Source organism: Eublepharis macularius, chromosome 6 (assembly GCF_028583425.1).
Source record: "Eublepharis macularius isolate TG4126 chromosome 6, MPM_Emac_v1.0, whole genome shotgun sequence".
Lineage (NCBI taxonomy): Eukaryota > Metazoa > Chordata > Lepidosauria > Squamata > Eublepharidae > Eublepharis > Eublepharis macularius.
This window is the reverse complement of record NC_072795.1, coordinates 60134439-60160712: the sequence shown is the minus strand read 5'-3', so window position 1 is coordinate 60160712 and position 26274 is coordinate 60134439. Positions and strand designations below refer to the sequence as shown.

Here is a 26274-nt window from a genome sequence, read left to right as displayed (position 1 = left end):
AGAGGAGAAAACAAAACACAAATCTTCTTGCATACGAAGTTCCCTGCCCCTTCCCTAACAGATGGCTTAAGACAATCCTTTTTTTTTTCTCTTGGTCTCTATGTTTTATATATTTACATATTTATTTTAACCATATATTTTACTTTATTTATTTTACTATATTTAGCAGAGAATGGTAGCTCCTAAATAATAAAATGTAAACAAACCAACATGTTCTAAACCCAGTAATTTCTGTGTGTTCAAGTCTCTTGTCCAGAGCTGGAGCGTTTGAGTGAGAAAGAAATAGAAAAAAAGCTACACCCAGATCATGCAGTTAAGCTTTTGTCCAGTCACCATGGCACTGCATAACAGGAATGCACAATTAGAATAGTTTGGGTTTCATTCCTTTAGGCAAGATCCACCATACACCTGAGTGCTTTCTGGCACATGGAAAATCTGCACTTACAGAATGGATTTCCATCAGCATAGCAGGATTTCTTTACCTCCCCCCTCCCACTGCACTGCATAATGCCCCCTGAATTGTTGCTCCTGGGGTACAGGGGACTCCCACAAACAGTAGGGGGGAGTTTGAAGTCTGCAGGGGAAGTATTTGGGGGAAATCCTCCCTTTCCACCAGAAGACATTTTCCACTAGAGCCAACCCATTAGCTTCCTTCATTCAAAATAAGACTGTTTCAGGTAACCAATATGCTTATCTCCTGGACACCAGCAAGCCAGTTGTTGGCTCTTCTTATCCCCAGTAGCCAAGCACGCTAGCAAGTTCAACACAAGGAAAAGCAACGGTTGAGCAGCATTGGTGGTGGTAGCATCAAACAACTGTGATGTGACAAGAAGGGCTTCCAGGCTTGTAGTCTCTACTGCTGGATAAACTGTCATGTGGAAATCCCTTGATATAAATTATTTTCCCCTCTGTATTAATCAAAGAGACAACATCTTAGCTGATTAAAGCACAGTGTAGTTGTGAATAGAGGGACATTGTTATAAACCAGCTGGACTTGTTGGATTAGGTTCTTCATTTATTATATATGTATATATTTCTTTATTAGTCAATTGATGGTTCATTTGAAAGAGAAAAACCCTGTAGAAATCAATACTAATAACAGCTTGATGGGGACAACCTTGTTTTTTTTTTAATACTGCCACCCTGCAATGCATCATCTTTGCTCAAGGATGACTCACCTCAGACAATTCATCTTTCCTTTCAACTCTTCTTCATCAGCTTCTGCTGTTCCTCTCATATACTAACACTTTCCCTCATCCATAGGCTTACCCACATTGCACTTTGTCTCAGTATTTTCACATTAAACCTGTAGGGGTTTTGCCAGAGGTTTGGGCCAATGATGTATGTTAAAAATCTGACAGGAAAGGAATGTTGAAGGACAATCCCAATAAGAAGTACTTCAGTATTTTATTGATGATGAAGTAGACCTAGCTGCTTACAGATCTTGGCTTGGATCATGCAGAAAATCTCCGCTAAGGGATTTCCATCTGCAGAGCAGGACTTCTTCACTTCCCCCCTCCTGCTGCTCATGAAATGTTCTCAAAAACGCTGATCCTGGGAGACAAGGGAATCCCACAAACAGCATGAGGGAGGAGTCAGAAATTTGCAGCAGGGAATCCCTTTTTTGACTCCCCCGAAAGGTGAGAAAAAGCTTGGAATGGAGTGCATGTTGCCTCCTGCCTGCTGCGCTTCTAATATAAAATGTGTAATAGCATTATTACACTATCTATGCTACCGAACTCCATTTTATGAATTACCAGCACCACAACGTAATCTTCCATTTTCCAGGATTCGCTCCCAGTCATAAAGTGTTTGATGAAAGCACCACTACTGAAGTACCAAGGAACCTAGAAAAATCTCTGAGCAACTGCTGACAAATCCTAGATCTCTCGTGTTATCTTTCCCTGGGACATTAGTCCCTATACAAAACACGGAAGCAGTAACAGGCCTTTTGAGCCATCCCTACAAACCTCAGTGAGCCACAGGATTGCTGTTCAGTCACCTTGCAATGCTGGACCTGAGAAGTATGATGGTTGTTGTCATCTTAGGCAGCAAGCAGAATAGTTTGCCACCAGACATTACCATGTGGCTGCACGAAATCCTGGGTCTGAACTCACTCAGAAAGCTATATGAGAGACTAGCCCTCTCTTCTCTTATGCTGCCGTTTCAAAAGGTTTCCAAAATGCCATCAGAGCCATTTTAATGCAACAATGCAGTTGTTGCTGTAATGCTGCGGTGTACCACCAACAGCAGAAAAATGCTAAATAAAATGTATTAAAAAACAAAATAACAAAAGGTTTAACCATATTGTTGAGAAGTTCTAAGTGTGCATTCAATCAAAAAGGAAAAAGTGTAGGTGACCCCACAGAGGAACCAGTTGAATGTAGCCTTTGTGGGTGACCCCAGCAGATCTCATAACTGCTAAAATCCACAGAACAGAGGCAAAGGCAGGCAGGCCTGAGCAACCCAAGGATCCAGTTTAAATGGCTGTTGTCTCCTTGCCATTCTGTGAAAAGGTGGCACCAGGTCATGGCCAAGACTAAACAAGATCTAAGGAAAATTAGCTCATCTGTCTGGAAAGTCAGCTACCAGCCTAGTACAACTCTTGTCAGGGAGATGCTTGGGGAAAGTATTTTGGACCCAGTGTTTTTTTCCCCTTGCTACTCTGGACTCTGAGCTAGTCTCAGCATGACTTCAGCCTATTGGCAGACCTACAGTAAGGGGGAGGTGCTTTGAGAGTAAAGTCCACTCTCACATATTGATGGCCAAACTACATATTACCTGTGGTGTGTCAGACAACAGGTAAAATATGGCCCACCATGGCTATTTTGGCTCAGGAAAACAGAGCAAGAGGAAAGAGTGAAGCTTTCCCTCTTCTGAGCTGCATAAACTGTACAAGTGCTTGGGAAAGTTAGCTCCCCAATATGACGCCTGTTTGCAAAGAGGGTATCAGATTGGTGTTCCTGAGGTTCACTCGTGTAGCACCTAACGTGCAGTTTGGCTCACATTCCCTGAAGACTTTCAGGGATGCCGTTATGCCCCCGGTTATATGAACAGGGCATGCTAGGAGAACGCATGGCCAAACTCACCGATCGTCCTGGGACGGGGGGATGTAACCTGATGACAGTATGTTCAAAGAGAGAATGTTGGGGTCAATGAGGGATTCATCTCCTTCTGGGGTGTTCCTAATCCGACCTGCAAGTGAAAAATAATGCTCAGTTAGTTTATCTTTGCACTGCCTGAAGGGAAGTCAGAAAGAACATGTCTCTGAGCCTCTAAAGTGAAGCAAAGCTCTTTAAATGGGATACAACCCTTACACCTGTCCTCCCTTGTCAATGTTGGGGCCCAATCATAGCCACACTGCCAATGCATTTCAACTCTTCTCACCATATAGATCCGTGCTGCTTTGTGAATAAAGAAGAAGCAACAGAGGCCCTATCGCACCATAACTTCACATTACTTCTCTCAGTATAATTTGGCAACCTCTCAGAATTTACCAGGATAAACACAGATAATTACTTTGACCCAGCAACGCTGGGCTAGTCTATCTCTCCCAACAATGAACAATGCAGTATGGGTTCCACTGTACTAAATTCCAGCATCAACTCTGGATACTGCCTGCCTGAATTGATAAACCGTAGGGATTTTCTTATGTTCTAGCCAACATGAATGCTTACACGCCTACATCACCCACGGGCCCATGATGCTGTTTTCGACCCTCAGTGGATCACATCAATATCCATAAAACAGCCTCTCAAGTTCCAGTAGAGTTTAGGACAATGGCTGCTCTGCTCTGTTTTGTTCAGGCAACTGCCTTGACTTCAGCAGTGGCTGAGATTCAGAAACAAAAGGGGGTCAGGCACAGTTTTGCTTACCCACAACCAGCTCTCGCACTTCCTTCCAGCGGATGTGGCTGCCTGTCTCATGTACCAAGGTGACTGTGATCCTCCTTTGGATACCCTGCCATCCATCATGCCCAGAGAGAAAAGGGACAGTTGTTACAAGACTTGTGACTAGGTAATGGGCCATGCGGAAAAAGCCCTTTAGGGTGATTTTTTTCAGGTTTTGTGAAAAGAGGGGGGAAATGCTTGCCTCCTTTAAAGTGACTACAGCTTGGTCAGGAAAGGGGAAAGGTTGCATTCCCCACTGCATTTCACATCCTTTAAAGTGGCCCTTCAAGGAGGAAATCTGCAGCATGGTCCCCCTCCTCCCTCCCAACAATTTACCAAGAGTGGGGAAGGAGCGCAGATCCTTCTGTGGATCGTTTACTTTGAAGTCTCATTTGCCAAAAGAAAATGAGGGTTGTAGGTTGTGTTGCCAGACAGCTGCTCTAAAAGGCCAGTTTGGTGCAAAACATGTCTTTTTTTTTCTTTCATGAGGGATAGCTTGTCTTTGGCTTTCCCTCCTAAATCAGCAACTTTTACACAGAAAACCAAATCACCTAAAAATTTAGTGCAGCACTAGTGATGGGTCAGTGTGCTCAAGGGATGGGTCAGAAAATACCTGATGTAACAGGAATGTTCCATGGCAAGGCATTCCTCCACGATGATCCACAACAGCAGGAATATAGCTGGAAAAGAGAACTTCCATGAGACCAAATGTGGAAAGTCTGCCCCTATCACCAAGCTCTAGAATCAATGCAAGTAAATCTACCATTAGTGATCCTCATCTGTGCTCCCAATGTTATCATGCCAAAGATACATCCACATATTAGTATTTTTTTCCATGTAACAGTTGTATGCTAGCTTTGCATTGATGTGTAATCACCCTGGGCAACCACACCATTGTGATTCTGAGCCACAAACCCATAAAGAGGCCCGTATTACAGAATGGGACAATTACTGCAGTGTCACATCACAGGGGTCTGCATGCCTTCAGGAAAAATGCTGGAGTTGGGATGCCTTGCACAATCCAGCCTTTGGTTTCAAAGCAAAGATTTCTTATCTGGTACTCATGGGGAATGGGGGGGGGGGGTGTTACAGATTAACCAAATGTGCTGGATATTCAAGCTTATTGGTCTGCCCTGCCATCTACCCAGATGAATTCACATTGACCAAACCTCACCCTATTGGGAATGCCACAGAAACAGCCCCAATTCTAGCAGGACCTTTCCTTCCTCCTGAGCTTGCCCTCTTGGCAATGCCAGTTGCCTCAGCATCCTGAATAACTGAGCCCAAGATAATACAAGGTTCCTCCTCAGCCCTGGTGGGGTCTTTTTACAATATTTCCCTCTTTTCTGTTACAGCTTGCTGTGCCTCACTGTGGGTCCCTTCATACTGGTGTGCCCTCCACTTGTGTTCATCTTCCCAGGTAAGTACCACTTTCCCTTTGCAGGCTCCTTCCCATGCCAGACTTCCAGCCCCTCCCTTAGTCCTGGGACCTTTGGGGCCTCCCAGTTCACCCAGGATAGGCCTCCTGCCTGGGCCTATGCCTTGTCCCAAGGGTCCTTTCCTGTGTGGTTGGCATAATGCTTGCTCTTGCCTTGGACCTGCTTGCCTATCTGTGGCTCTGCCTCCTGACTGCCTTCTGCCAGCTCACCTCCTCCTTTTGATGGCATGGGCAGCTAAGATGGGCCCCACAGTGAGCAGCGATGGGCCCCACCCCTCCATTGGCAGCAGTCTGTTTCTTCCAGCCCAGCCATGTTTATTTCCGGCTGGGCCATTGGGAATACCCCACCCTCCACCCAGGAATACCCCAGGGCCACCCAGCTGTCCACATGAGGGTTTATCACACAAACCTCCACTTTAATCACTGGTAGAGATACCCTCAGTAAGTGCACTGAAGCTTTGGTTAAAGCCTTCTAGATGGGTGAATCTTCTGGTGATGGTTTCTAGAACTGAAAGTTAACCACCCTCCTTTGCCCTCCCCTATGTAGCCAGAGAGAGTCACTTACTCGCCATTGGCCTCCAGCTCACAGATCTCAAAGAAGACCATCAAGTCGTACTTGCACTGGCAGGGGCCAATGCTGGGCCTTGTCATGGCACTCAGCTTTGTTGCAGGCACTATAATGGAGAGAAATTGGAATTTCAAGGCAAAAACAAAGGCAAACAAATCCAAATGGGAACTTTGTTTCACTGCACCACACAGAAAGGGTCAGGACAGCCAGATCCACCAGCAGTGACTTTTTAAGATGGAAAATAACCAGGGCTCAGACCCAGCTGGGTCTGGAGAAGGCCTGTGGTTCCAAATCTATGGAGAGAAAGATGGACAGGGCTGTGCTAGCACATGCACAAACACTCAGAAGATTATATTCTGAAAACATTTTCTCCTGAAGTGAAATTTATTTTATATTGAACTCTATTAAAGTCAACAGCATTGAAGTCTGAATAACAAATATGAAAGCAGGTAAAGACAATTTGCACAAGACAAGACACGCAAGGAAGGGGGGGGGGAGATACTATTAACATCCATGATGCCACTGAGGCCTGAAGAGAAGAATCAATCCCCTTTGAAGGGCTCTTTCGCCAAGGGAGGAGGGAGACTGTAGACCGAGCCACGTAGCAGCTCCTTTAAAAGGCCCTATTACTTCGAGTTCAGGGTATCACTGCTGAAGTAAGTATTTGAAAAAGACTGCCCACATCCCCAAGCAGAGAATGGATTCTGCTGAAAACCTGTCACACTGTGCATTTTGCTCCAGAAATAACAACAACTGTCATTTATGGCCCACCTTTCTCATTGAGACTCAAGGCGGATTACACAGTGTGAGAGTAGTACAGCCAGTATCAAGGGCAATTTCATAAACAATGAAGCTGGGACATTTCTCTCTCCCTCTGCTGTGTCAATGGAACCTTTTTTCCAGTTGTGTTATCCTGTGGAGAGCCATGTATGCTGCGCATGTGTTATAAATAAACAAAGTTCTAGGCACTTAGAAAACTCTTTGATAATGTCCAAAGATTTAAGGACAGAATGGCTGGCTGAACAAATTCACTGCTTGAGTTGCACCTATATGCACGCCTGCCCCCAAGATCCAAACAGGAATCAGCAGGAAAGCACACAGGCCACGCAATTCAGAAGAGGCACACAGTGGGATGGAATATCCCATGGACTCAGTGATCAGGGATATCCTGCAAGGAACTCACGGGTGTTGTGGATTCATTCACATTTTTGTACAGATTAAATCTGAGAACAACAATGCTGTTCTGACGTCCCACTTCTGAGTACTGCATGAGTGCATTTCCCAGGAGCCCTCTAAGACAAGAACCCGGAATAGCAGCTGTCCAGGGACCAACCAGGCTTCTGAGGCTTTCTCACAGTACAGGGATGCTGCAGGCCCAGGATTCTCCCCCTCTCTTATTAAGGAGGTAGCTGTATGAGCAGCAGGCAACATATGTTCAGAGAAAGCTTCCAGGAGTTGACCAGCAAGCATGGTGAGTTCCAAACCCTTAATCGCCTGGAGGGATTTCATATTTTCTTTACAGGAGAGGCAGAGAGACAGCCAGAAAGCACAAGACAACAATTAAACAATTACACACTGATGCATGTAGCATAAGCAGAGTGCTTAAAATTCACAGGCAGCTTATTGAGTGTCTGTAAACTTTACTCTTACTTTAGGTTTAAATGTTATATGCCATTCAGGTCAACAGCATGGCCGGCATAAAGAATGATGAGTTCAGCCAAACTATTAACACACTGAGATTTGCAGCAGGGTGCATGTGTGTGCTCATTCTGATGATTCTTTGAATAAACTTGGGTGTTTCAAGATCTCAGTTCATCACCTATTGAAGTATGTTGGTAATCCAGCCCTACTTATTTCACTAATGACTGAAACAGCCTTAGAAATAGGTCCATAAAATTAGCTGACCATAAACTATTTTTTTATCTTATCTGCCTTCACCCACATTAATTATCTGTGTCCTAGATGAAAGAAGATAAATCCCTCATGAGGAGCTGTTCGCAAGCACAGGCTGAGAGAAGAAACCTGTAAAAGTCTTAGAGATTATCAGAATTTCTTGTGATGGGGTCGATGAGGAAGAAGCCAACTTGCTAACCACTTGAGTGAATATGCTGAAAAATTAGGTAATTAACAGTACATGCCTGTTGTACTGCAGCTCTGGTGTTTTAGCTTTTCGTCAGACCTAGAGGATTTCTCTATAACAAAACTTGGAATATATTTTAGTGCCATGTTGTTAATGCCAGTACAAACCCCACTAGCATTTCCTAATGCATAGCATACCGAAATGCTACATTAAGGGGGAAGGAATTCAACTCATGGTCATTTCCTCTCCCCATCATTTAAAAAGATTGGGGTTTTTAAAAACCAGTAAGCTAAGAAAAAAGTGTAAAAAGGGGTTTTAAAAGGTAAAGGTAGTCCTCTGTGCAAGCACTGAGTCATTACTGACCCATGGAGGGACATCGCATCACGACGTTTTCATGGCAAACTTTTTGTTGGGATTTTTGCAAGTGTCCTACGTTCAGTCATGAAAGAGTTAAATTGTTATTCTGTTTGTTTAGTCAGATAGCTAGTTAGCATAGAACCGCTTAGGCCTCGAGTAAATGTTCTCGCCATAGAAAGGGGAGTCTTTAGTCTTAATGAAGGAATCTAGGATTGTCTATTGGATGAGCCACTTTATTGGAGGGCAATTAGCTAGCAACATATACTAAGATTTTATTGCTCTTTGTTCAGTCTTTGCTCAGTCTCAGTCTCTAAGTTTCTATCTCTAAGATCCTAGTCTAGCCATCAAGATGTAGTTAGTTAGCTATTCTTTATTTTCTTACCAAATGTACCCTTTTTCCTTGTTATGTAGTAAAGTATTTTTCTAGAGCGAAAACCACAGAAATCTGTCTACGTATTTCCAATGTGCTAACATCAAACTCTGCTACTTTCTTATCTATTTTAAATCTCACCCATCATCACTTTTGTTACAGGGTGGTTTGCCATTGCCTTCCCCAGTCATCCACACTTTACCCCCAGGAACCTGGATACTCTTTTTACTGACCTTGGAAAGATGGAAGGCTGAGTCAACCTTGAGCTGGCTACCTGAACCTGGCTTCCGCCAGGATTGAACTCAGGTCGTGAGCAGAGCTTGGGCTGCAGTACTGCAGCTTACCACTCTACGCCACAGGGCTCTGTAAGAAGGGGTTTACACAGTTAATTCTCTCCCTATCCCTGCAGCTGAAGGGCCATATTGGCACCTAACTGTTAACTGAAGGACCCTGGAAGGTTAATATAGTGAAGGCCTGCTGTGGAAACGGCAGAGGAGCAGACAATTAGCTGGTTATTGGATTGCTGAAGGAAAGCATTGGGCAGACTTAAAAGACTTGAGAGAAAAATGAGCAATTTCTCTTTTTTTTTTCCAGGAGCAGACAGGAAATGAGTAAAAGTACATTAACTGAGGGGAAATTGATTTAAGAGGATTTGACAGGAAATTAATTTTGAGGAAAACAAACTGGAGGGAAATTAAGAAAAAAGGAATATATATTTCTGAGATTGGAAGCATTGCTTGGGTAGGTAAGAAATGCATTTGCTTGATATTGATTTTATGGGGATCAATTAAAAGGTGCCCAAGATATCACTGCAACCAGTCCTCAAGCCACAATGTAATTGCCTTTGCTAACATCAAGCAACTTCAAATAGTGATCACAGTGATGGGGAATCAATAAAAACAGTGTTACCAGTGATGTCACACAGCATAAGCAACGGAATTCAATACTGATGAATGATCCTTCCTATGAATCTCAGTGTCTCACAAGCATGAACTCTCTCTACCACTGGAAATATACAAATACTTGAACGGAAATGTGCTTGCCCCAACATGGAGCGTCTCATCTACATAGGTTACAATGGGACAGCTCCACTCCTTATGCGATTCCTTATAGGAACATCAGAATAAGAAGCCACCTGGTGTTAAACCTGATGTTAAAGTAAGTTGGACCTAAAATTAATAAAAAATATATTATAAAAAAAAGCCACAAAAATGTTGTCAGCCCTAACTTCTTTCCTCCATCTCGTCCTTCCAGCTGTTCCCACTAATAACCATGCTAAATGAAGAACAATCTCTTTCCTACCTGGTTTGGACAATGGCATGACCCGTGGAAAATGACGTCGGGATGGTCTTAGGGGGCTGTAAAAAACAAGGAACACAAATTAAATAAAGGTAACACAGTGAAAATAATGTGGGTTCAATGATGGTCAGCATGGTAAAAAGGCAAGCGTGCTGAGCTTTGACTAGAGAACTCTAGGTTCAAATCTCTGCTTAGCAATGGGGCTCCCTGAATGAACTTGGGCCAGTCTTTTCTCTCACCTACTTCGCAAGATTGTTATGAAGACAAAATTGGGCCTCCCTAAGCTCTTAGGAGGGAGGGCAGGATAAAGAGAGAATGATAGCACCCTAAGCCACATTAATAAGTGTCAGGATCTGATCACTTGACTTTGCACCCAGGGGTAGTGAGCAGCAGTCTTCACCCACCCAAGAACCTTAAGACTAAGCAAGGCTTTTAGTAGCACATACCCACGTACTTCTGACTGGTTTACATCAAGTTCTCATGGTTGCTCAGGCCAAGACCTGCAGGACTTTAACAATGTACAAGCATTCTGTGTTCTTAGGCCATTATCTAACTTACACTTAGCTAGACTAGAGCCAGAAACAGGAGCAATTCTGTGTGGGTACCACTTGATATTCAGATGATACTTACCTGAGGACATCCTTGCAGAGAGGAGGGAAAGGATGCTGCTGGTAGTGCCCAAATACTTCAAAGACAATTGGCTGGCTCTTAATGTACTCAATGAAAGATTTAGTCACCTCCACTGCAATCTGAGTGACAGGGCAGAAGAGGTTAAGAACACTTATCAAAGATACATAAGTGGAAATATTGACTAAATAGTCAAAGCTTGCTAGAATAAATCACATACAACTTCCCATCGACTTACAGAGCAATACTAAGCAATTCTACCCAGAATCCTACTCAGGTCTTTTTGGGAGTAAGCCCTCCCTCCAAAAAGTAAGGATTGCACTGATAAGCTCTGAACCAGGAAACCTTATGCTTAATTTTAAGTATGTGACTTATTGGAATGCTCATATGCTGGAACTTTAGGCAAGGTTATTACTGAATCATTAATAAATAAGACCAGTACATTTATTACCAATTTCTACCATTGGTCAAATAAATTTTTGTACTAGCCTCAATTCTACATTTCCTTAGTTTTTCATACATCTCACCCCACTGGATTCCAAACAAAATTATAATCTTTATAACCACAGGTCTTAAAACAAGCTACTTTCTCATTCTAACGCCATAGGAGCAGCATAAGACGTTCTTAGGTAAAAAAGTACACACAGTCAACTGCATCTAGTAAAAGGTAGGGTGGACTTGGAAGTGTCCAAGTCTCAAAACTATAACAGATTAAGTGTGCAGTTTTGGACGTCATGATCTTTCAGTATCATCTGCTCTATGGAAATAATATTGACCAATTACTGCACAGGTTTGTTGTGATAGTATCATAAATCAAGAAGCATAATCAAGATGGCAGTTACAGCACAGTAACCAGGTTTCAGAGGAGCAGACACCTCTTCCAGGAAACCAGTCATCAGGAAGGATAAAAGCTAAATATAATAAATCCTGAGTCAGCAAATAAGTCCCAAAGAAAAGCACTACTTTGCAGGCATTGCTAAACAACTGTACTGGGGTGGATTGATCATTAAGGCCACTGGGGAAGTCTTGGGGGGGAGGGGGGGTTGATGTCCTGGGAGGCTGCTGACCTCCAGGTCAAGCCCGGAGATCTCTCGGATTTACATCTGTTCTCCAGACTACAAAAATCAGTTCTCTGGGAGAAAATAGCTGATTTGGAGGGTGTATTCTATAGCACTATACTCTGCTGAGGTCCCTCCCCTCCAAATTTACAGGAATTTCCAATCCCAGAGCTGGCAACCCTAGTCCTGTGCAAAGTGAGCTACAGCTACTGTGAACTGGTGGCCCCTGCAAAAGGGGATAGGAGCTGCTATTGCACGCCAGCATCCCCTGCCTCATAGAAGCCAATATCCCCCACCCTGTATAGGGCAGGCAGGTGCATGGAAGGCAAGAGCTGCCACAGCAGCAAACCAACAGCCCCTACCCTGCATAATGCAGGCAGATGCAAGTCAGGTGGAAACCGTAAGAAGCCTGCGACTTTCCTCCCCCTCTTCCTCTATCAGGGGGCCCTTCCCAGGCCTGCATTTGCCTCCCTGTCTGCTCCTGCAAATTTGCCTTAAGCAGGCAATTCCATTGAATTCAGGCAAATCAACACAAGCTGAAGAAGTGTGCATGGGTTGCTGTGAGAAGAGTGCCTGGTACACTCTGTTTGAAACAGAGAGATACAGTCCTTCAGGTATTTGGACCCTAGTTGGTGAATGGCTTTGAAGGTAGTATCAGCACCTATATATAATCTATATTATGCATGGATGATATCAAAACTTCAGAGGCAACCATTACTGATTGCACTTATTCATGCAGTCATGTGTGTGCATGTTTTTAAGACATACTGTGACTAACATTAGGAGGTTGTAGAGGTGCCAGGTCCCCCAGGGGTGGGGGCCAGTGGGCACTTAACTTTCATGTGTGCAAAGGAACATGCATGCTCTTGTGTCCACCCAACACACCAGAAAATGATGTCATTTTCCGGTGTGACACGGAAACTATGGATCATACTGGGGGGCAATTTGCCTTCCCTCCTGCCGGCCAGGTGAGTAGAGGGAGGGGGCAGAGGATCCCACCCCTGGCTGGGAGATGGTATCTTTATGAGGTTGCCAGGCCTCTAACATAAGGAAGGCACCTCAAACTCTGCATTAGCTTTTTTCTTTTCCTTATTATTCAATAAGCAGTTGTAAACACTGTTCTCATTAAGAGGCACCACCATTAACACTATACCTCTACACCTAGCACAAAGCTGGACTTCCAAGACAGTATTTCTGTCCTGGGTGCAGGCTCTGCATGAGAAGATATCAAAAAGAAGCAGCTCTGGAACTTGTACTAACATTTTGAACGTGGTAGAAGCCAAGGGGTGGCCCTCGTCCTGTGTTCTTCAAGGGCTCTGTAGAGAAGGCCTCATCATGGCGGTGGATGAAGCTGTAAGAAAATACAGATTTTCTACTGCTGTTAAAGATACTATTCCTAGCCTTCTTATGTTGGACTCTGTTCGCATATTACTTCATTGTATATAAACACCTGTTTAGTTTGTTCATAGTGGACTTCTAATACGACAGAATTATAGGAGATTTTTTATATTTATTTATTTACAAAACTTATTTCCCATCTTTCTGCCCAATCAGACCAGTAACAATACTAAACTGAAGTAAAACAAAATACAAAATGTGTGACTAAAACTATTAAAAGGCAATAAAACAACATTAGAGGGGGGAAAACAGAGTAAGGTCTTAAAAATCCTTCTAAAATCATAAAAGCAGAGACTAAATTCTTAAATCCAGAGGAGTTAGCCATGTTAGTCTATAGTAGCAAAATAGCAAAGAGTCCAGTAGCACGTTTAAGACTAACCAACTTTACTGTAGCATAAGCTTTCAAGAATCACAGTTCTCTTCGTCAGATGCATGCATCTGACGAAGAGAACTTTGATTCTCGAAAGCTTATGCTACAGTAAAGTTGGTTAGTCTTAAACGTGCTACTGGACTCTTTTCTAAGTTCTTAAAATAATTGTCTTATAAAAAAAGATGACAAAATTCCACAAGGCAGAAGAAAATCTCTAAAACACAATGACATAAAAGCACGGAAGTTAGTAAAAGCACATCAGGGATGTGAGAATTAAAAAAACTGGGAAAATCACCTGAGCCAAAAAATTGTTAATTTGGTGTCAAGCAAGCTTCTGTGAGGAGGGAGTTCCACAACTTAGGCACCACTCATGAGAAGGCCCTTCCTTTAAAGCTGTCTTATCTAGCCTCTGAGAGTGGGACACCAAGCAGGGCCAGAGAATGAAATCTCAATAGGTAGGTAGGCTCATAGGGGAGAAGGCAAACTTTCAGTTACCCTTTGGGCACTGAGACCCCAGACCAAGTAATGAGGATTGGCAGGGCAGGATATATCTGCAGGTCCCCTTGAAGTGCTACCTGCCCTCTTTTTTCCCACAGTAGTCAGTGGCTCCCATCAAGTCACTGACATCTGTAACTGGAAAGACTGCTGAGGTTGTGGCAGAGTCATCAGTACCTGAGCAGCAGTGGGGAAGGGACAGCAATTATAATGATGCTTTCAACTGCAGCATCTTTTTATCCTCCTATAAATCAAATGGGCACACCTAACAAATCAATTCCAATACAAATTACCTCTTTTGGAGGGGGGTGGGGGTGGGAATACACACTCACACTGTCTGATTGTCACTTTGTCAGTACTGACAGCAATACCCATCTCAGTTATACAATCCCGACTATTGTGATGGGCTGGGAGAGGCTGCTAGAGCAATATAAATGAAGAAGTAGTTTTGCCCCACAGAATTCACTAAGGTTGCAATCCTAAGAACACTTTCTTGGGAGTAAGCCCTGTTGAATAATATAAAGCTTACTGTTGAGTAGACCTGCTTAAGATTGCTGTCTAATGGACACATCACTAAATGAACAACTTGTGGAATCTTTAAAAAGAGGAATCTTAATCAGAGTTCTACCCTTGAATGACTTCAATGGTCTTAGGAAGGTATAACTCTGCTTAGGATTGCACATGTAATGTTCATACATGAAAATTATTCTGTATCAATGCACCTTGAGCTGCCACAACAGGCTGGCCTCTCAGCATATGTACACATGTGTCAGATGCAAACACATGATACACATACAGAAATGGCTACATACAAAGGAATGTAAAACAGCACAAAATCAAGAAGTCCTAAATTATTTTGGTGATATAGTGGGCAATTTTCTGTAGGAAGTAAGCAGGAGTAAAATGGTAATAGGAGAAGAGATGTTTAACTGCAAGGGATCTCAGTTCAGAACGAATAGGGTCCTATTCATGTATATTCAAGCATCTGTCTTTGGAGTGTCTTCTGACAACAGAGCCAAAGCCCTTTCAGTTTCTTGCAGCAAATACCAAGGGAAACTCCTGTTGATTTTTCTTTCTATGCAAAATCTAGGTTGGAATAAAGTCTGTATTCCAGACTTTACGCTTGACAATTTTAAATACCAGAACAATTTTGAGAGACAGTAAATTCTGTTAAACCAAGGGAGGATGGACTAGCCAATGAACTGTAAAAGGAGTGATCAGTCTCCTAAGCCGCCTGTGCTTCCACTTTGAAATTCTCTGATCCTTGGTAAAGTGTAAATGAGAATGAAGGACTGTCTCTTACTTAAACTGACAGAAGATATCTGCATATTCAGCTGAGATGCTAGAGGCCTGCAGAACAGTCACTCTGAAAGTGAAGATGCTACCCAACTTCAAGTGATCCAGGGCTGCCTCTAAAGGCCCATCCATAGCAGATTTCTCTGGACTGTCTAGAAGAAGATCCTCCGGAGTAGCTGAAGAAATATAATCATAAAGTTGTAAACAACGTGAAAAAGTGTCCTGTTTTATATCCCCAGCAGCACTGGGGGAAAATGTTGCCCATTCTAACACTATTGAATACTAAATCTCACAATGGAAATACTACTTTTTACAAGCACAATTGAGCTATCACAACCTAACAGTCTTGCGTAAAGAAGTTCTAAGGATAAAAAGAAACTGTGGTAGATTTCTCAGTGTAGAGCCCAGATTCTCATTTTATTTTTATCAATGTAGAAATCAATGCTCTCGTCAAGGAAAAGCACATAGAACATACTGCTCAACTAGTCAGACAACTGCTGTTCCTTTCTCCTTTACACACGGTGGAGCCAACGTCTGTATCATTTTAGTAAAGACTGTTTCAACAGTCTCTTGCTCCACTGCCTTTATTTCAGCATACAGATAGAAACCAGCCAAGAAAGTCACTTTTTTCCATTTTCCAAATGGGAAGATCCAGTAAGTGGCTCAATTTTTTTCTTTTCACTACTATACCCACAGCTCCCCTTTCCTTGCATGGCCCCAACGGTCCTTCACCTGCACAGGTGTTGTTGTTGACTTCATCTGCTGATGGGCCTATATCAGTTATTTGCCCCTGTCCCTCTACAATGCGCAACTCCTCCTGAGAGGTTCCTGAACGGGACATTCCCACCACAGGACATGACTCGGACTGGAACTATAAGGAATCAAAGAAAAGGGATAGAATAAAACAGAAAGAGTTGAATGGCATTATTAGCTTCCTCTTTCAGAGATGTATTTTTCACCTCTCCTTTTAATCCAATTAATATGAAAGATGCAAAGCCATGCTTCTATAGCCAATTGACACCAGGTGATTGTATTTACATTAGTAAATAAGAATGATACAGATTTGTAGCTGCGGTGCTGTGCTGTTGTGTATTTTGCATGAAATGGGGCACTAGCTTCCTCCTCCCTTCTCCCACACAACTAGCAGGCCATGGATGTTCAAGACTTTAGATGTTTCTATAATTAGTGGTCACATCACACAAATAAAACAAACCACTTAGCTCTGTCCAGGGCCGATTCCAGACGGCCCTCCCCATCCCGAAACGTCGCGCGTCGCCGCGGGTAAAACGCGAAATATCGCGTTTTCTCGCGCGAGTTTTGCACGACGTCGCGCAAAACTCACACGAGAAAACGCGGTATTTCGCGTTTTCCGCACGACGACGCACAACGTTTCGGGACGGGGAGGGCCATCTGGAATTGGCCCATATGTTATAACCAGCAGCAAATGTAAAGCCATCTATTGCTTAGCATTACAAAACAACTGGATGGATGCCAAATAAATGCTATGGGGAGTTTAAAACTGGAGAGATGGGTGCCATTGGCGGTTCTGAGAATAATTCTCCCCCCCGTCTCAGTTCTGAATTTGTACAACAAACTGGTTAATTTATAGATACAGCCAATGCATGCCATGTCATCAACTCCAGGGGACGAGGCACAGTCAGTGCTGCCTTTTATTCCATACCTTCTCAAAGTGTTGATCATCGAAGGAAATTTTGGCTGTTCCAGACTGTCGCACTCCTGAGCCATAATCTGGTGCTTCTTCATCCGCTGGAATCAGGAATGGAGTGAAAAGTCAAAGCCAGGAAAGAAAAGGTTATACTTCACAACAGTCTAAGTGTCAAAGCCACATTCTCTTGCAGTCTGATATTTTCCACATGTACCCGTTTGTCTGGTTAGACTTATTCCTCCTGCTACCATTGAATTTATATATTTATTTTATTTAAAACATTTCTATTCCACCTTTCACCCAAAGAGAAGCCTCAAGGCAATGAACGTTAAAAAATTAAAACATTTCAACATTAAAACATCCAGACCTTACAACAGCATTTACAGTATTATTAATAAAAACATTTATATGGTGCCTTTCCACCCAAAATAGGGTGCATAAGGCAGCGAACAACAAATAATTAAAATATTAAAATGATATATAAAATACATATATAAATACAATAAAATATATATACACACACTCATACACAACAAGGGAGGAGGACCAATTGGGGGTACAAAAGTTTCAGCGTCACAACCAAGAAGGCCCTTTCTCGGGTTGCCACCTGTCTAGCCTCATCATGACAGGAGTGGGCAGGTAGGTTCATATGGAACAAGGTATGCTGGCCCCAAGCCATATAGGGCTTTAAAGGTCAGCAGCACTAGCACCTTGAATTGGGCCTGGAAGCAAATCAAGAACCAGTGCAGATGGAACTAAACTGGAGTGATACAATGTTTGTACTCCTGGTGTTCTTAAGAGGGCGATGGCATGGCTTACGTGGTGAGCAACATATAAATGTTGTGCTACACTCTATGCCTGGCAAGGAGTCCCTGCAATTCAGCAACAGTTTTGGATGGCAATCATGACACCTGCACTCCATGCCACTTGGAGCAGCACCTTTGATAGCAGCCGGTGTAGAATAACAATATGTGTGCCAGAGAGCTCACTGGAGTGATGCTAAAGGATAAGTATGGACAACTGACACCCTTCTAGTTGTAGAGTACCCTATGTGTCCTGGTGTGATAAGTGGAGAGATAATGTTAAGGTAGAGGTGGACAACAGGCGTCCCAGGGGCTCAACCTGCCTCCCAAGAGCTTCTCAATTGGTCCCTCAACATGAATTTTCAATCACAAGGACACTCATTGTTGTGTTTCAGATGCTTTTTCTGTCATAAGCAAACTTAGTTCACAGGTGTGTCTTCATGGAAAGAAACACACATGTGTAAATAAGTCATCCACCAATCAACTATCAAAGACAGTTCATACCATCTCTCTGTCTCCTCAAATGCAACACTATTCAATGGAGTCACATTCAGCTGTGACCCACCTGGTGCTGAGTAATCAGATGATATACTTATATGGGTGAATCAATTATTGATTCACATGTCACCTCTTCCACTCCAGTGTGATCACTGACAGGTGTTCTGGCAGAGCCTTCCCTTTATCATGCACCATAGTTGCCCTTTCTGACAATCTGTCACACGGCTCTCTTATCACTGTGCCACAGCTTCACATTACAAATGCGTTGCTCACCAGGGGATATAGAGAACGCCTGCAGAGGAATGAGAACTTCACCTTCCACCACTTCACCTCTTACCTGAAATAGCCTGAACAGCCACACGCAGGAATCCTTTAACTTCCCCCTTCTCACTGACAATGGCAACACGGTGGACCAGAGGCACAGGGTACAACAAGTTGCTGAGATACACAAAGGCTCTGGAAGGGAAAGTAACATAGGAGAGTGGTCACTGCGCCTCATGAATGCACTTCTCCAAACATATGCCATAGCCGATGGCAGCTGGGATCACAGTTCACCGCTCACATCACAACATGGTGCTGCAAAGCAAAACTAAAGAAAGGCAGCCACGGCCAGCCGGACAGAGAGGGGGACTCAGCGTGCTTAGAACAGAGTTCCTGTACTGAGCAGTGAAGCGAAAGCGTAGCGAGTTAGTGAGCGCTAGCAGAGCATACCTCTCATTCTGTCATCTCCCATGGCCGAAGGGAGGGGAGGGGGGCTGTGCTGGTGCAACAAGGAAACTAGAAAAAGGACTTCTGGCATGAGAGACAACTAGTACCCTGGGTGCTGTAAATCGTTCAAGGTCCTGCTGCTGAGTAACAGTGGGGCAAACAGGACAGAAGAAAGAGGAAGCAAAAAGCAGGGATCAGAGAAAGGGACAGAAAGAATGGGGTAGGGAAAGCAGAGGGTAGAACAGAAAAGTGCCCAGGAGAGTTGTGCGGTTCTTCAAGAGTAGCTTTCCAAGATTTGAAAGACAAAGGGCGCTGAATTTCAAGCCTGCTTCAAATGAGATCTTTTCTCATGCCTGTACTGCAGGCACCCCTTTTCAACCGACTAATCTACAGGCATGAATGGTATCCCCACCTAGTAACAATCTATGGGCAAAAAAAATCACGGCAACACTGGGTGACAAAATTTAGTATCTTTGACATAAATAGCACCTTCTGCCATCTTTACCCAAACTATATGGTTGACATTCTAATATTTCATGATGCTTGCACTGGGTTATTCAGGACTTCTATAGTGCTGCAGCAGCTAGTGACAGAAACATTAGTCCTTATGGAGGAAAGAGATGCCCATTTAGCTGCAATTCAATTGCTGTTTCTATCAACCTGCATACAAGTAGGACAAGCCTCTATGATTCAATGCAGGTATAATGAACATATAATAAGGGCTGCCAAGAGCCACCCCCGCCGCTGGACTCTAGTCCAAAACAGGTATCATCATAACAAAACAAGTCACTTTGCTTTCTGTTACTGGTGAAATCCTACTAGATTCAGCTGTTCCTTCTCTTCCTTTCCCATCCTATCCCTTCCTGTGGCTGCCTCAGAAGGAAAGAAAGAAGAGCAGGGGCAGATTGGACAATTAAAATGACCTTAGTAATAATTTCCAGAGTGGTCCCATCTGTGCTTCCCATCAGGTTAACTGTGAACTGAGTAGATCTTTTGGGAGTGATCCTAAGCAGGTCTCCTTAGAAGTAAATCTCATTTTATTCAGTGGGGCTTATTCTCAATCTTTGTTTCCTGTGCATATAGGTCTTTTAAGGTGTAACATATACTAATTCATTAAAAAGCATCATAGCTCAATAGCATTCATTTTAACAGGAATTACACCTGCTTTCCTTTCTTACAAATAAACATTTCCCCATGTGTATAGCTATATCTACATACTGAGAATTTACTTCACGCATCTGATGAAGCAGATTCTGACCATGAAAGCTAAAACTACAATATATCTGTTACTTTTTAAGGTGGCACAGATTCCTTTTTGGTTCTGTCACAACAAACTAATGTGGCTACACATTTAGAATTTTTCTCTTCTAGTTACTTGTTTTGTACCAAGACTACACTGCAACTTAGCCCAAGAGTTTGTCATCAGCATGGGCTGAATTCTAAAAGACAAATACTTCTGAGAGTGCATAGAATGCTTTTGCCTTTCTTCCCACACACTTTAATAATCCAGTAGTATGGAAGCATTATATTTTTATAATTGTTATTTAATTTTATTTAACTATGTTTTATTTAATTATATTTTAAATGCTTCTGTAAAAACGAGGCTCGGATAACTGAATGCTCTGTACCTCTCAAAAGAATAAAGCACAGTGTCTTGGAGCTTTCTGCACAGGGTTTTGTCATCAGTTTAGGCCGGCACAACTTGGATTTATCCCGATTTCCACATGCATTTTTTGCCTTTAACTTTTCACTTTGGTTTTTTTGGTTTGTTTTCCCAGTTCTTTAGAGACCACTTTTCCCCAATCTATTTTCTTTTGAAGCCAATTCAGAGTCACCTTTGTTCCTTGAGTGTAGTATTTCTTTTAGTTTTGTTTGTCCAGCCCACTCCAACCCACCTCCAACCCACTTTCTGATGATTGGTTGTTCATCATAGTCAAACTACTCCTCCCTCCCTCCCCCCTCCTTCCCCCTTCGGGTTTTGCTTTCTATCTTTTTTAATCATTAATTTCATAACGTTATAATGACCTAACATTACATTAATAGATGCGGCAGATTCTCTGATTCCCAAGCTTTCATTTTTTAAAAAAATAAGTCTCTAGCCCCTTCCCTTGTGGGGATATAAGGAAAAAGACATATCTCTGCAACAGAAGGGGCCAGCTACTTACTTTTAAAAAAAACAAAAGCTGGTGATTCAGAGAATCTGCAGCATCTATTATCAGAATGTTATATTGTTACAACACTATGACATTGACGATTTTTTATAAAAAATTGGAAAAGCCCTGGGTGGGGGAGGCGGCTAAGCATGCGCTAAAAATAAAAAAGGGGAGGGGTGCTTTGATGCCACTAGTGATGCAGCACCCTCACTTGAAAATCCTGATTATTTAGGGCACGTGAGAAGAAATAAACAGACTCTCCGGCTGTTAAAATGCAGAGAGAGGGTAGGCATGCAGAAAAACTGCACCCAAACAAATTTCAGTTCTTGTGGCTTGACTGCTAAGAAAATCAGGAGTAAGCTGACTGTGGGAGAAGCCATTGCTGGATCACGCCAGAGGTTTCTCTGGTTTAACATACTATTTTCACATTGGCCAGCCACGTGCTTCTGAGAATCCATAAGCAGGGAAGGAAGGAAAGAGCTGCCCCATACAGCTGCCCTCCTAACTGGAATTCAAGAGTATACTGCCTCTGAACATGGACATTCTATTTGGCCAGCATACCTAATGGCCACTCACGGACCTGTCCACCTCTACAAATCTGTCTAATCCCTTTAAAAGTCTTCTAAACCAGTGGATGTCATCTCTTATAGTAGTACATTCAAAAATTAATTATGCAGCATGTGATATCCTGAAACTACTGCCAAACAAGTTCATATGGGTGAACTCTGCAGTGATGCAGAAAAAAATTCTCACTCTTCATTTTCTTAACATCAGTGTAGAGCTTATAAACCTTTACACTCATATACTTGTATATCTATAAAAGCCTTCATAATTGTCTAAAAGAAACAGGGGCAGCTTTCCTCACCTCTTTCCAGCCAAGCTGTTCTTGCCAAAATACCCTAACTTCTATTCTGGAAATGACGTTGTTCTCTTTTTATCAGCCCCTAAAGATTTTTTATAGCATCTACTCAGTTTGCACAGCCTGTGTTTCTCAGTATTTCTCTCTATAGCCATGTGACTAATTTTGTAATTTTATATTTTTACACAAGTGTGTGTGTGTGTGTTTCTACCAATATAAGATGCATTTCTTACATCTGATGAAATGGGCTCCAGTTGAAACTTAGTGCCTAAACTAGCAAAGTTGCATTTACAAAAGACCAAGGATCAAATGTCCCACCAATACAATAACAGTAGCCACTTTTTAAACAGCATTAAAAAAGTAATTAAAGCACTTCTAATTATTGGAGGGGGGGGGGAGATGGTACTTCTAATTTTAATTTCAGAGTTAACATGTGCTTTAACCAAGTCTTTAAAAAAAGATGCATTTTAAAATCATAAACAAATTATAGGGACATATTTAAGAGACTATAGTTTCCTATAATATAAACTGGAACTAAGGCATTCATTATTCAAGTGATATGATATGATATGATATAGATTACAATACATGTAACATAGGTTTTTTGTTTTACTATTAAGTATGTTCAGCACCGGTGAGAGAAATAGAATGGGGGTACAAAATTCAGGAAGCGCAAGTCAGCTTGAGGTAGAGTTGTCACATTCTTGATGATGGTGGGACATCTCCCTCCCACCCCACCCCTCACTGCTGCTCAGCCGGGCAGAGGGAGGAAAATGGCAGGCAAAATGGGAGGCGTGATCAGCTTTCCGGGTATGATGTCACAACATGAAGTGACTTCATCATGGCAGGCGACGGTAGCATTTGCCCAAAACTCTGTGGCTTAACCACAGAGTTTGGGGTGAATGCTAGAGTGTTCCTCCTGCCATGAGGGCCTGTGCTTTGTTAGCAATGATTTTTAGCAAATTGTCCATGGCTGCAAAAGTTTAAACTACTTGCCTATCATGAGATGTTGCTAAGCCCATCAACAATTTTGGTATGCCTTCACTCCCCGCCCTCACTTTCAATTAATCTGTTTGTTCCCCCCAATTTTATTTTCCAGTCTCATTCCTCATCATCCCTACCCTAGGTTATGTGAAACTAAAGGAGTAACCCCCCCACCATACACACTGTCTGTGCTAGCAAAAATGGGATGGGAGGAAACCAGAAGCTCTTTCTCCCAACCCCCACAGTGCTCCCTCACAGCACCAAGCAAATGAGGTTGTTCAAGGTGAGTTCCCCCAATGTACATTTGACTGTGAGTCTGGTCACACACCTGCACCCAATGTGTGTCGGGTGTATAATGTATTTGAGCAGTAAGAGGAAGATCGGGATATAATCTGTTAGAGTTCCATTCTAACAACCCCCAACAACAGCACATTATGAAACAGGTTGAAATCCAAAAGACTGAAGAAAGAATCATTTTGAGAGCTGGAGAGATTGAGAGACAGAAGCAGTCAAAAGGGAGAGAGAAAAGGTGAGGTAAGGCTGGACAATGAGGGAGAAGACTGGAGAAGGGAAGGCAGAAAGAGGCTGTGTATCATTAAAGGAACAGAGTAGGACAGAGGCACTAACCACAAGATTGGTGAGGTGCAAAGACGGCATGCTCAGACCAAAGAAAAGCCTTTCAAAAGGAAGACAAAAGTGAAATAACCCCCAATTTTGCTAAAGCTTTGGAGATAGAGCCAGCAGCTAAAAAAATAAAAAAGGAAAAAGAAAAAAATCAAAGACAAGGATCCAATCAAAGCACACTTCACGAGAAATGTGAACGGCACAGCTGCTGCATGGGGGAGTCAATTTTGTCTGACTCAAAATACCCCCAAGAACAGTTCATAGGATTGGGGGAGAGGGTGTTCCCTCATGGAGCTATTTGGTAGTTTGGCCTGTTTTGAAATCTCAAATCCCCCAAGAGGAGAAAAAAAAGGAAGAAGCCAGCTCTTTCGGTCTGAGACTGCAGGACTCTTCCCCATCTCCTTCACTGGCTTTTCTAAGCCCTTTTCCTCCCTTGCCTGCTCCCAGTTTCCTGAATCCTACTTAAAAGCAAAAGAAAAAGCTAAGGGCTGCTATCTAGTGCCTGAAAGAGCCTCACCGAGAATAAAACGAAACCTGGTATAAAACGGCTTCTGAGCCATGTGCTCTTGTATGAGTGGCCCTGTGAAGGACAGAGGGTCAAAAGAGGAGAAATTATTGGACCTGGCTGAATAAAATGGATAAGGGTTTTATATTGTTAAGATCCCAGCCAAGCCTCTAGGACAGGCAAACACCAGCCAGCAGGACGGTGTCTTGTATGTATACATTGCCAGAACTGGCCAATTTTCTGCTTTTTTATGTAAGGGTGATGAGGAGGGGTGTTCTACATTTACTATCCGCCAAGGCAGTTTGTAGACTCAAAACAGCAAGGAAACTACCATATACAGAAATGGAGACTGACCAGATTTACCTCCCAGGAATAATTTATCTGTAATGAGGATCTCCGTTGAACATAGAAATATCTCCATTCCCTTACCAGCAGAAGAGTTAGAGCTAATGATGCGGGATGGAATACTGTATCCTCTCAGTCACAACCTGGAGTTCATCTTTGGAAACTAAGTCTCCACTGATGCTGTGTGATGAGATCCTAGCCTCTATCAAAGTTGCACTCTATGCTATATAAGCAAGAGATGCTTGCCCTTCTTCTTCCTAAATGGGTTTTCTTCCTTCTTGTAGAACATACCATCAGACTTTCCTGTGACACCTTTATTTCAGAGGTACATCTTTGTTCCTGCCTTACCTTCTGTTTGAGAAGCAACTGTAATGTCCATTATCCTCATGAACTTCGTTGCTCAAAAAGCAACGACTAGCTTTATTGGAAATCTCAACAAATGTGACAAATTACTGGAACTATGAGGAGATTATGGACCTGTTTATGAAGAAGTTTCTATACAATATGATTTCTAGAAGAGCCTCTTGCATCTGAGACCTGGAACATAAAAAAATTGATGCCCACTAGAAAAACCTAATAACTGCAGAAACTTAGTTTCTGCTGTCATCCTCTTACATGTGGCTGCATCTCTAGAAAAACTCTCTCTTGTTTTCCTTACTGCCAGCTGTCTCACTATTGGTTAATCCCTCCTTAGGCATGCTCAGACACTTTTTGTCCTCTTAGAACTTATCTGTCCCTGAGTGCCTTAACATGGGAATGGTGTCAGAAAGCAGGTCTCTTATGCGAAAGAGCTAGTTCCTTCCCAGCATGCTCTCCTAAGACCTCACCAACCTTCCTACTAAACTGAACAGGGGGGAGCGGTCGTAAAATGGATCCCGGCCATCATACAGTGGGTACTCCGGAAAGATGTCTTCCTCCAGGTCCTCCTCCTCCTCCTCCTTCCCCACGTGCTGCTCGTCAGCAGGCTCGGTGATGTCGGAGTCAGGGTTCGAGAAGGTGGGGGAGGGGGTGAGATCAGCCATGCGCTCGCTCATGCATGTGTTGAAAATAGGAGAGCTGTTGCAGCCAGAGATATCTGAACTAAGGTTAGTACAACAAGATAGGAGACAGGTTAACACCAGCTATTCCAAACACACAGAGAGACTAGGCTTGCTTTGCCTTTTCTGTTATACCAAGCAGCAGTGTTAATATGGAGGGGAAGGGAGGAAACCTTCCAAACCAAACACATCTAACACAGGAGCCACCAATACCATCAGCTGAGAATGGGGAAGAACAATTGCAGTGGGACTCCCTCAAAGAGTTTCACTGAAACAACTAGGTAGCTTTGTGAAGAAAGTTTTTTCTGGCCCACTAGCATCACCCCACTGTGAATCTTGGCAATAGGTAATACCTCAGAAACACCCACATTTGTTAAAATTCAGTGGCATGCCCTGTCAACCTGCCCTCCCACAATTCCCAGCTGATGACATTACATTTTTCCAATAGTTGCATGGGAAGCACATGAGAACACACATTATATACTAGGGAGTATATAGGCAGATATTTACACTCAAAATTACACATACACGCACACACACGAACACAAATGTACAAATCCTACATCAAAATTCTTAGCTATATCCCACCTTGAAAACTATATTTTCCAACATAATATTCACTCCCAACCAACTAGGAGGATCTTCTATATAGTACTATGCCATGGACTACAGGACAGAATCCCACAGCATCTGTTGGTAATGGGTCCAACTTCTTACAAGTAAGAAGTTTTGCTTATAGGACTACAAGCCTATACAATGAGGACTATGACGGTCCTCTTGGATCACAGATATTACAGGTTAGAACATCTTTTTGGATCTTGCTGTAGGAACTGCCTGCCATCAGGG

General features: G+C 42.9%; 1 protein-coding gene and 1 long non-coding RNA gene across 17 annotated transcripts in view; one reads left to right on the top strand and one right to left on the bottom strand.

Annotated features, from left to right (window-relative positions):
• The window catches only part of KIF1A (kinesin family member 1A), a 125101-nt gene that overhangs the window by 23928 nt on the left and 74899 nt on the right, over positions 1-26274 (bottom strand). For 11 of the 16 annotated variants that reach the window (XM_054982330.1, XM_054982331.1, XM_054982334.1 and 8 more), the window contains 11 exons: positions 18551-18669; positions 16928-17013; positions 15979-16117; positions 15254-15422; positions 12948-13038; positions 10633-10751; positions 10006-10061; positions 5894-6002; positions 4504-4570; positions 3876-3960; positions 3090-3195 (listed from right to left, as the gene is read on the bottom strand). In XM_054982330.1, coding sequence (XP_054838305.1) covers positions 3090-3195; positions 3876-3960; positions 4504-4570; positions 5894-6002; positions 10006-10061; positions 10633-10751; positions 12948-13038; positions 15254-15422; positions 15979-16117; positions 16928-17013; positions 18551-18669 — 1146 coding nt within the window. Of the gene's footprint in view, positions 1-3089; positions 3196-3875; positions 3961-4503; positions 4571-5893; positions 6003-10005; positions 10062-10632; positions 10752-12947; positions 13039-15253; positions 15423-15978; positions 16118-16927; positions 17014-18550; positions 18670-25222; positions 25472-26274 lie in introns of all 16 variants that reach the window. The other 5 variants (XM_054982324.1, XM_054982325.1, XM_054982326.1 and 2 more) reach the window with 2 other exon arrangements.
• LOC129332093 (uncharacterized) lies at positions 5987-15325 on the top strand. The gene is made up of 3 exons (XR_008597311.1): positions 5987-7367; positions 7859-10094; positions 15266-15325. It is a non-coding gene; the product is annotated as an uncharacterized LOC129332093 (long non-coding RNA).